Below are 12,095 nucleotides of genomic sequence, written 5' to 3'. Positions count from 1 at the left end.
CAGTCACCAGCTTCTGCAGTTTCTCACATGAATCAGCCACCAGCGCTGTATCATCAGCGAACAACAACTGACTCACTTCCCAAGCTCTCTCATCCCCAACAGACTTCATACTTGCCCCTCTTTCCAAAACTCTTGCATTCACCTCCCTAACCACCCCATCCATAAAAAAATTAAACAACCATGAAGACATCACACACCCCTGCCGCAAACCTACATTCACTGAGAACCAATCACTTTCCTCTCTTCCTACATGTACACATGCCTTACATCCTCGATAAAAACTTTTCACTGCTTCTAACAACTTGCCTCCCACACCATATATTCTTAATACCTTCCACAGAGCATCTCTATCAACTCTATCATATGCCTTCTCCAGATCCATAAATGCTACATACAAATCCATTTGCTTTTCTAAGTATTTCTCACATACATTCTTCAAAGCAAACACCTGATCCACACATCCTCTACCACTTCTGAAACCACACTGCTCTTCCCCAATCTGATGCTCTGTACATGCCTTCACCCTCTCAATCAATACCCTCCCATATAATTTACCAGGAATACTCAACAAACTTATACCTCTGTAATTTGAGCACTCACTCTTATCCCCTTTGCCTTTGTACAATGGCACTATGCACACATTCCGCCAATCCTCAGGCACCTCACCATGAGTCATACATACATTAAATAACCTTACCAACCGGTCAACAATACAGTCACCCCCTTTTTTAATAAATTCCACTGCAATACCATCCATATATATATATACATATATATATATACACACACACACAAACAGCCAAACATTATTTGCATACCCAATATATTGACCAACCCCTAATGAGCGATGAGCAGTTGGGTTGACTGGAACTGCCGCTTCCAGCATGATTTGAACCTATGCACTTGGCTCCAGGTGGTCCATGAATATATCTGGGTCAGCAGTGGTAACTGCTCTTAATTAATGACTTTGCTACAATGAATCTGTCAGAGCAAAAAATTATGTTTAGAGTATTCATTGTCCTGTAGTAATATGTACTTTTCAGCCTGTCTTCTCAATTGGCTCTATGAAGCCTAGTTTCTCACTTATGATGACACCTAAATCTTATACATTTGTTTCACTTTCTCTGTTGGGCCTGTATATGGTAATACTGATATATTCTTCCTTGTTTCATAATGTATTTGCTCAAATTCATCCTCAATTAATTCCTTTAGGTCCACTTATGCCCATTTGTAAGTTGTACTTCTGTCTTTTTGTATCCTCTTTTGATCACTTTCTAATAAGATCATTTTATGTACTATGATGTCATAAATCGTATTTATGTCTTTTTGCATCCTCTTTTGATCAATTTCTACTCAAATCATTTTATTTACTTTGATGTCATCAGCAGAACTCCTTGCCTTTACTTCCCTGTCAATGTCTGATTATTTTTTTATTTTGCTTTGTCGCTGTCTCCCGCGTTAGCAAGGTAGCGCAAGGAAACAGACGAAAGAATGGCCCAACCCGCCCACATATACATGTACATACATACATGTCCACCCATGCACAATATACATACCTATACATCTCAATGTACACATATATATACACACACAGACATATACATATATACACATGTACATAATTCATAGTCTGCCTTTATTTGTTCCCATCGCCACCTCGCTACACATGGAATAATAACCCCCTCCCCCCTCATGTGTGCAAGGTAGTGCGAGGAAAAACACCAAAGGCCCCATTCGTTCACACTCAGTCTCTAGCTGTCATGTAATAATGCCCGAAACCACAGCTCCCTTTCCACATCCAGGCCCCACACACTTTGCATGGTTTACCCCAGACGCTTCACATGCCCTGGTTCAATCCATTGACAGCACGTCGCCCCCGGTATACCACATCGTTCCAATTCACTCTATTCCTTGCACGCCTTTCACCCTCCTGCATGTTCAGGCCCTGATCACTCAAAATCTTTTTCACTCCATCTTTCCACCTCCAATTTGGTCTCCCACTTCTCCTCGTTCCCTCCACCTCTGACACATATATCCTCTTGGTCAATCTTTCCTCACTCATTCTCTCCATGTGACCAAACCATTTCAAAACACCCTCTTCTGCTCTCTCAACCACACTCTTTTTATTTCCACACATCTCTCTCACCCTTACATTGCTTACTCGATTAAACCACCTCACACCACATATTGTCCTCAAACATCTCATTTCCAGCACATCCACCCTCCTGCGCACAATGTCTGATATCATCATTATAAAGAGTAAAGAGGCTAATACCATTCACTATGGTTCCCCACACTGGACGATCTTCCTCCTCAGACATAGTTTCACTTGCCACCACTGCAAACTTTCTGTCAATTAGAAACTAATTCATCTTTGTATCTCACCTTTAATGTTATGTTTAGCTACATTCTCAAGCAAAATTCTGTGGTTTATTTTGTTAAATGCTTTTGCAAAGTCAAGAAAAATAGTATGTACTCTTTTTACTTGGCTTAAACTTTCATATATGTCATAGTAATGAACAAATAATGACGTGTACTCTTTCCAGGTATAAATCTAGTTGGCCTTCATTTAAGTAGCCATTCTTGATTAGACGATTTATTATACATCCTTTTATCATTCATTCAAAGACTTTTGTTACATACAAAATCTAGCTACTGTTAAGTATAAAAAAATACAGAAAAGAATCAAAAAGGCATTAGGTAAAAAGAATTAATGATAATGAAATAAGTACCTAAATAAAAACTGTTTGTCACTACATCCCCAAATTCATAGGGCAAAATTTTCAATTTCATGAGCAATGCAGACAGCAAAAGAAAGTGCCACTTACCAGACTTCCACCATCAGCTTAGCATCACAAAGTGTTGGAATCCCACTGTAAGAGGGGAAGAATGCTTACTGGTCATTGAACACAGAACATCTCCATAATTTCAATTCACAAAAAACAAAATCTATGACATATAACTATGCAAAAACTCTCAATACTTCGTTCTTAGTAAAAAAATTATCAAAGTCACACAATGGGATGCAAATAAGATGCATTAATTCAGAAAACATGGTAGAGATGAGAATATCTGGTATGTTTCTGATGCGTGGTCAAAGAGATGAGTGGGAGTGCAGAAGTCAGATCATGTTGTAGTAGTAAATAGGACAGCCTGTTAATGTTGATCGCATAAACATGAGGAGTATAAGAACAAAGTGAAGAACTGAAAGTATGAAAGTCCAAAAGAAGTCATATGTAAAGCTTAGAAAATCCAAAAAAAGTGCAGAGGAAGGTGAACATAATGTGGAGGTACTTTAACCCCTTAATGTCCCACTATCACTTCCAACCCTCAGAATTATATTCATCAAGTTGTGTAAAATATGTATATATCCTTATCACTCTAAAGATATTCGTACAACAACAAAAAAATTAAAAGCATCTTTCATCAACTACTTTCACTTTAATAACATGCAGAAGTTTCGTGCAATGTGCTAAAATGTGCAAGTGTATGAATCGTGTGTCAAGTGTCCTTACATAGCTCCATCACATACTTCATTGCACACATTCTTCCACCATTTCTCTCCCTCAAGTACTCTTCTACTCTGTTTCCCCATACTTTTAAATTTCTCCACAAACTCCCTTGCTTTACTGTCACCTGTCATCACCCTCAACTGCTCATCCCTTTTACTCCCTGGTATAAATGATGGACTCTAGTGCCACTTCCTAGCCTTTGGTACCTCAACCTTGACAGGCCACTTCCAGAGGCAGCAAGGCTCTCAGACTGTAAAAAAAAAAAAAAAAAAAAAAAAAAAAAAAATAATTCAGGATACCTTTAGTGTTTGTCTGTTTTAAAAATTACTGCCCTGATGGAGTTGGAAACCAGCTACCTCTTCAGTTACATCCCTAAGGGTGTACTAATGAGGTCACCATGAGAATTGAGGGTGAGGCTTGGATACTAGAAAACTAGAGTATCCCCTAAGGGTACTGAAATCTAACTTTCCCAAATCATTGAGCTCTCTACCGCAGTAGTACCACTACCTAACCTCACTGGTGGTGATACTGCCACTATGCTCAGCACCCCAAAATTAGTAAAGATTAGACTGAATAACATTCAAGCTGTTGATTACTGTAATTACCCAGCTCTCATAATCCACTTCCAATCTTCACCCTTACACTTGAGCAATGTTTCATTAAAAGCAAGAATGTCCAAGTTCCTCTCCTTAAACATATTACCTCTCTCTCTCTTCTTCTCATCTTGATAACATCCAAACACATTCAGACACCCCAGCCTGAATCTTTCAGAAGGATGAGCACTCCTACAACTTTTAGAAACTGGGATTCACGAAAGAATTTGCAATCCCTGCTCCTACCTCTCTTAGTAGCCAATTACTTCATGCAGGGAATACATGGCAAGTTTTCTTTCCCCCCTATCCCAATCATATACTACTACAAAAGTATTCAAATGTTTGAGAAATGTCAAAATTCTATAGTCTACTTACCATTTTACTTACTAAAATCATTATGATTTTCTATGTGTTTTAGAAATAATGCAGAACCATACGCCATCTTGCATTATGCTGATACACAACCTTTTTTGTTCATGCAATATGATTTTCACCCTATTCTTGTGCAGAGATAGCACAAATAATGCAGAGGGTGGGGAGGCTCATGGTTAAAATGTTGCCCATTCTAGACTCTGGGTTATAAATAGAAGACATTCTTGATATAAAATTTACCTGAATTTCTATATAAGGTTATTAGCCGTTATCATTTCTTTAATTGGGCACTGTACCAGTCTTGTTCTGTAGCATAATGTACTACATGTTTAGTGCACTGTACTGCAGGTTCTAGTGTACTACACAAAATGTTCTGTTGTGTACTGTACTATAGGTTCTGGAGTATACTGTACAGTACAATAGGTTTTGTACTGTTTAGTGTACTGTACTGCAGGTTCTAGTGTACTACACAAAATGTTCTGTTGTGTACTGTACTATAGGTTCTGGAGTATACTGTACAGTACAATAGGTTTTGTAGTGTACTGTATTGCAGCTCCTGTACTGTACTATACTGCAGTTTTTGTAGTGTACTACACTACAGGTTCTATAGATACTGTAATACAGGTTCTGTGGTGTACTAAAGGTTCTGTAGTCTACCATACTGCAGCTTCTGTAGAGTACTATACTGCAGCTTCTGTAGTGTACTGTACTGCAGCTTCTGTACAACTGGTTCTGCAAAGTACTGTATTGCAAGTCCTGTAGTGTACAGTACTGCAGGTCCTGTAGTGTACTGTATTGCAGGTTCTGTCATGTACTGTAATACAGGTTCTACAGTGTACTACACTACAGGTTCTGTAGTGTACTGTACTACAGGTTCTGCAGTTCTGCAGTGTACAATACAAAAAGTTCTGTAGTGTATGTACTACAGGTACTGTAGTGTACTGTGTTAAAGGTTCGGTAGTGTAATGTACTACAGGTTCTGTAGTGTGATGTACTGCAGGTTCTGTAGTTTACTGCACTACAGGTTCTGTGGTGTACTGTACTACAGGTTCGATAGTGTACAATACAAGTTTTGTAGTGTATGTACTACAGGTTCTGTAGTGTACTGTATTAGGGGTTCTGTAGTGTACTGTAATACAGGTTCTGTAGTGTGATGTATTGTAGATTCTGTAGTTTACTGCACTACAGGTTCTCAGGTGTACTGTACTAAAAGTTCTAAAGTGTGATGTACTGCAGTTTCTGTAGTCTGCTGCACTACAGGTTCTGTAGAGTGCTGTACAAAAGGTTCTATTGTATGATGTACTGTAGGTTCTGTGGTTTACTGTAAGGTAGGTTATGTAATTTATCTAACTACAGGTTCTGTAATAACTGTACTACAGGTTCTGTGATGTACTGTATTGTATCGTCTAAGAGGTATTGTAAGAATGCCAACCGAATATGTATGACTCCACCAGGATCACTCTTGAACACCCAGAAATGATCTTAGATAATCCACTGTCCTACTGTAGGTGTGGAGAAACCTGGGGCACGACCATCATTCACCCTCTACCTACATCAATTCAACAACAACGGCAAAAGAGCACAGTACAATAAATATACATCTTTTTACCTTCATGTACAGTACAGGAAACAATAGTTCAGTATACTTTCTGCTATCACCTGCTGTATTCAATTTCTCTTATCTAACTGTGGGTGAAACAATGCTCTGTGGTGGGTTGGGTATATGGAAAGAATGCAAGATGGGGAGTTTACAAGGAGTGTATCATAGTACAATTAAAGGAGTTGGTGTGAGATGATGAGTATCTGTGACACAGGGAAATAGGGTGAAAGAGTACTGAGGGAGATAGGGAAATAGGGTGAAAGAGTACTGAGGGAGATAGGAAAATAGGGTGAAAGAGTACTGAGGGAGAAAAATGGGAGATAAATGGGGAAGAATACATGGAATGGTGTATGCAAGCACATCAGGGACAAAAATAGCTAAATAGATATATATTGTATTCTGTGTAAAATGAAGTTGTACACCACATGCTTCTGTAGTAGTCTGGATAAGGCACCTGTGTATGTCCTACATATTTCATTTCATCAAAAGTGTGCCATCATGTTCCTTACAAACAGGAGAAAATATAATTTGATATTCCTTGGGAAATAGCCAAGGAGAGTGGCTATCAAAGGTTATGTTCAAGAAGCCAATCCTTCTTAATTACGAAATCCTTTAATCAACAACACTGTTGTGGCTGAATTATCACTATATTGAGTGGTTACACTGTTTTTAGAATGATAGATAGATAAACAGAGACAAACATATATTTAGATAGAAAGATGGCCAAGTAGACAGATACAAATCATACAAAATTAGGAAAACAAACATTAGTATAAAAAGATACCAAAATACACGAGCAAAATCAATCTACGGCATGATGCACACATAGACAACACTGAACAGCCAGTAGCTGAAGCTTAAGAAAGGTAAATAAATAACATCTAAAGCCAGTGTGATCTAACACATGTGAATTTCATGGAGATTAAATCAATCTACCTACAAAGTAGACTGCAGTCTACTTAGCTCTTCATCCTCCTCTTAGGGTTAGTCAATAAACTGGATACTGTCTTAGAATTGGGGATTCCTTTTTATGCTTGTTCAACATTTCCTGCATTAGCAAGGTAGCACTAGGAACAGAAAGAAAAATTGCCTCATTTGCTCACATCCACTATGTAAATGTCACACATAATGCACCAAAACCACAGCTTTCTATGCACAACTAGGTATCACAAGTTTTTCTGTGGTTTCATGTAGTCACTTCATATGCCGTAGTTCAGCCCAATGACAACATGTCGTCCCCTAAACCCCACTCTGTTCCAATCTGCTCTATCCCTTGTGTGTCTCACAACTTCCTGCATGTTCTGGCACTAAACACTCAATATACTTTTCATTACATCCTGCCACCCACCTTCACCATGGTTTCCTCCATTTCCAACATGTATACCCTCTTAGTTACTCTCTTCTTACTTATCTTTTCCACATGTACAAAATGTTGCAGCACACCCTATTCAGCTGACTCATACACACTCTCATTACCACGCCTCTTTCTTAAACTAGAATTTCTCATTCGACATATATATGTATTTTTTATTATACTTAACCGCTGTCTCCCGCGTTAGCAGGTAGTGCAAGGAAACAGACGAGGAATGGCCCAACCCACCCACATACACATGTATATACATAAACATTCACACATACACATATACATACATATACATTTCAACATATACATACACATTCACATATCCATACTTGCTGCCTTCATCCATTCTCATCGCCACCCCGTTACACACGAAAAAGCATCCCCCCCTCCAGTGAGGCAGCGCTAGGAACAGACATAAAAGCCACATTCGTTCACACTCAGTCTCTGGCTGTCATGTGAAATGCACCGAAACCACAGCTCCCTTTCCACATCCAGGCCCCACAGACCTTCCCAGGGTATACCCCAGATGCTTCACATGCCCTGGTTCAATCCACTGACAGCCCATCAGCCCCGGTATACCACAATGTTCCAATTCACTCTATCCCCTGCACGCCTTACAAACTCCTACATGTTCAGGCCCTGATAGCTCAAAATCTTTTTCACACCATCCTTCCACCCCCGATTTGGTCTCCTAATTCTCCTTCTTCCCTCCATCTCTGAAACATACATCTTCTTTGTCAATCTTTCCTCACTCATTGTCTTCATGTGTCCAAACCACTTCAAAACACCCTCTTCTGCTCTCTCAACCATACTCTTTTTTTTTTATTTTTTTTATTTTTTTTTTTCTTGCTTTGTCACTGTCTCCCGTGTTTGCGAGGTAGCGCAAGGAAACAGATGAAAGAAATGGCCCAACACACCCCCATGCACATGTATATACATACGTCCTCACATGCAAATATACATACCTACACAGCTTTCCATGGTTCACCCCAGACGCTTCACAGGCCCTGATTCAATCCACTGACAGCACGTCAACCCCGATATACCACATCGATCCAATTCACTCTATTCCTTGCACTCCTTTCACCCTCCTGCATGTTCAGGCCCCGATCACACAAAATCTTTTTCACTCCATCTTTCCACCTCCAATTTGGTCTCCCTCTTCTCCTTGTTCCCTCCACCTCCGACACATATATCCTCTTGGTCAATCTTTCCTCACTCATCCTCTCCATGTGCCCAAACCACTTCAAAACACCCTCTTCTGCTCTCTCAACCACGCTCTTTTTATTTCCACATATCTCTCTTACCCTTACGTTACTCACTCGATCAAACCACCTCACACCACACATTGTCCTCAAACATCTCATTTCCAGCACATCCATCCTCCTGCGCACAACTCTATCCATAGCCCACGCCTCGCAACCATACAACATTGTTGGAACCACTATTCCTTCAAACATACCCATTTTTGCTTTCCGAGATAATGTTCTCGACTTCCACACATTCTTCACGGCCCCCAGGATTTTCGCCCCCTCCCCCACCCTATGATCCACTTCCGCTTCCATGGTTCCATCCGCTGCCAGATCCACTCCCAGATATCTAAAACACTTCACTTCCTCCAGTTTTTCTCCATTCAAACTCACCTCCCAATTGACTTGACCCTCAACCCTACTGTACCTAATAACCTTGCTCTTATTCACATTTACTCTTAACTTTCTTCTTCCCACACTTTTCCAAACTCAGTCACCAGCTTCTGCAGTTTCTCACATGAATCAGCCACCAGCGCTGTATCATCAGCGAACAACAACTGACTCACTTCCCAAGCTCTCATCCCCAACAGACTTCATAGTTGCCCCTCTTTCCAAAACTCTTGCATTTACCTCCCTAACAACCCCATCCATAAACAAATTAAACAACCATGGAGACATCACACACCCCTGCCGCAAACCTACATTCACTGAGAACCAATCACTTTCCTCTCTTCCTACACGTACACATGCCTTACATCCTCGATAAAAACTTTTCACTGTTTCTAACAACTTTCCTCCCACACCATATATTCTTAATACCTTCCACAGAGCATCTCTATCAACTCTATCATATGCCTTCTCCAGATCCATAAATGCTACATACAAATCCATTTGCTTTTCTAAGTATTTCTCACATACATTCTTCAAAGCAAACACCTGATCCACACATCCTCTACCACTTCTGAAACCACACTGCTCTTCCCCAATCTGATGCTCTGATGGAGTGAAAAAGATTTTGTGTGATCGGGGCCTGAACATGCAAGAGGGTGAAAGGAGGGCAAGGAATAGAGTGAATTGGATCGATGTGGTATACCGGGGTTGACGTGCTGTCAGTGGATTGAATCAGGGCATATGAAGCGTCTGGGGTAAACCATGGAAAACTGTGTAGGCATGTATATTTGCATGTGTGGACGTATGTATATACATCTGTATGGGGTGGGTTAGGCCATTTCTTTCGTCTGTTTCCTTGCGCTACCTCGCAAACGCGGGAGACAGCGACAAAGCAAAAAAAAAAAATATATATATATATATATATATATATATATATATATATATAGGAGTAAAGGAGTTAAGAGTAAATGTTAATAAGAGCAAGGTAATTAGGTACAGTAGGGTTGAGGGTCAAGTCAGTTGAAAGGTAAGTTTGAATGGAGAAAAACTGGAGGAAGTGAAGTGTTTTAGATATCTGGGAGTGGATCTGGCAGCGGATGGAACCATGGAAGCGGAAGTGGATCATAGGGTGGGGGACGGGGCGAAAATCCTGGGACCCTTGAAGAATGTGTGGAAGTCGAGAACATTATCTCGGAAAGCAAAAATGGGTATGTTTGAACGAATAGTGGTTCCAACAATGTTGTGTGGTTGCGAGGCGTGGGCTATGGATACAGTTGTGCACAGGAGGATGGATGTGCTGGAAATGAGATGTTTGAGGACAATGTGTGGTGTGAGGTGGTTTGATTGAGTAAGTAACGTAAGGGTACGAGAGATGTGTGGAAATAAAAAGAGCGTGGTTGAGAGAGCACAAGAGGGTGTTTTGAAATGGTTTGGGCACATGGAGAGAATGAGTGAGGAAAGATTGACCAAGAGGATATATGTGTCGGAGGTGGAGGGAACGAGGAGAAGTGGGAGATCAAATTGGAGGTGGAAAGATGGAGTGAAAAAGATTTTGTGTGATCGGGGCCTGAACATGCAGGAGGGTGAAAGGAGGGCAAGGAATAGAGTGAATTGGATCGATGTGGTATACTGGGGTTGAATTGCTGTCAGTGGATTGAATCAGGGCATGTGAAGCGTCTGGGGTAAACCATGGAAAGCTGTGTAAGTATGTATATTTGTGTGTGTGGACGTATGTATATACATGTGTATAGGGGTGGGTTGAGCCATTTCTTTCGTCTGTTTCCTTGCGCTACCTCGCAAACGCGGGAGACAGCAAAAAAAAAAAAAAAAAAAAAAAAAAATATATATATATATATATATATATATATATATATATATATATATATATATATATATACATATATATATATATGTACAGAGCATCAGACTGGGGAAGAGCATTGTGGTTTCAGAAGTGGTAGAGGATGTGTGGATCAGGTGTTTGCTTTGAAGAATGTATGTGAGAAATACTTAGAAAAGCAAATGGATTTGTATGTAGCATTTATGGATCTGGAGAAGGCATATGATAGAGTTGATAGAGATGCTCTGTGGAAGGTATTAAGAATATATGGTGTGGGAGGCAAGTTGTTAGAAGCAGTGAAAAGTTTTTATCGAGGATGTAAGGCATGTGTACGTGTAGGAAGAGAGGAAAGTGATTGGTTCTCAGTGAATGTAGGTTTGCGGAAGGGGTGTGTGATGTCTCCATGGTTGTTAAATTTGTATATGGATGGGGTTGTTAGGGAGGTAAATGCAAGAGTTTTGGAAAGAAGGGCAAGTATGAAGTCTGTTGGGGATGAGAGAGCTTGGGAAGTGAGTCAGTTGTTGTTCGCTGATGATACAGCGCTGGTGGCTGATTCATGTGAGAAACTGCAGAAGCTGGTGACTGAGTTTGGCAAAGTGTGTGGAAGAAGAAAGTTAAGAGTAAATGTGAATAAGAGCAAGGTTATTAGGTACAGTAGGGTTGAGGGTCAAGTCAATTGGGAGGTGAGTTTGAATGGAGAAAAACTGGAGGAAGTGAAGTGTTTTAGATATCTGGGAGTGGATCTGGCAGCGGATGGAACCATGGAAGCGGAAGTGGATCATAGGGTGGGGGAGGGGGCGAAAATTCTGGGGGCCTTGAAGAATGTGTGGAAGTCGAGAACATTATCCCGGAAAGCAAAAATGGGTATGTTTGAAGGAATAGTGGTTCCAACAATGTTGTATGGTTGCGAGGCGTGGGCTATGGATAGAGTTGTGCGCAGGAGGATGGATGTGCTGGAAATGAGATGTTTGAGGACAATGTGTGGTGTGAGGTGGTTTGATCGAGTGAGTAACGTAAGGGTAAGAGAGATGTGTGGAAATAAAAAGAGCGTGGTTGAGAGAGCAGAAGAGGGTGTTTTGAAGTGGTTTGGGCACATGGAGAGAATGAGTGAGGAAAGATTGACCAAGAGGATATATGTGTCGGAGGTGGAGGGAACGAGGAGAAGAGGGAGACCA

The 12,095-nt window shown here is 40.5% G+C and overlaps 1 protein-coding gene across 5 annotated transcripts in view; it reads right to left on the bottom strand.

Annotated features, from left to right (window-relative positions):
- LOC139749181 (protein unc-13 homolog 4B-like) overlaps nucleotides 1–12,095 on the bottom strand; it is a 407,928-nt gene that overhangs the window by 327,072 nt on the left and 68,761 nt on the right. For all 5 annotated transcript variants that reach the window (XR_011712899.1, XM_071662845.1, XM_071662842.1 and 2 more), the window contains exon 5: nucleotides 2,829–2,873. Coding sequence is in view for 4 of the 5 variants with exons in the window: in XM_071662845.1 (XP_071518946.1) it covers nucleotides 2,829–2,873 (45 nt within the window). In the remaining variant the exon portion in view is untranslated. The remainder of the gene's footprint in view (nucleotides 1–2,828; nucleotides 2,874–12,095) is intronic.

This window comes from Panulirus ornatus, chromosome 6 (assembly GCF_036320965.1).
Source record: "Panulirus ornatus isolate Po-2019 chromosome 6, ASM3632096v1, whole genome shotgun sequence".
Classification (NCBI taxonomy): Eukaryota; Metazoa; Arthropoda; class Malacostraca; order Decapoda; family Palinuridae; genus Panulirus; species Panulirus ornatus.
The sequence above is the reverse complement of the archived record's forward strand: the minus strand, read 5'-3'. Positions and strand labels throughout refer to the sequence as shown.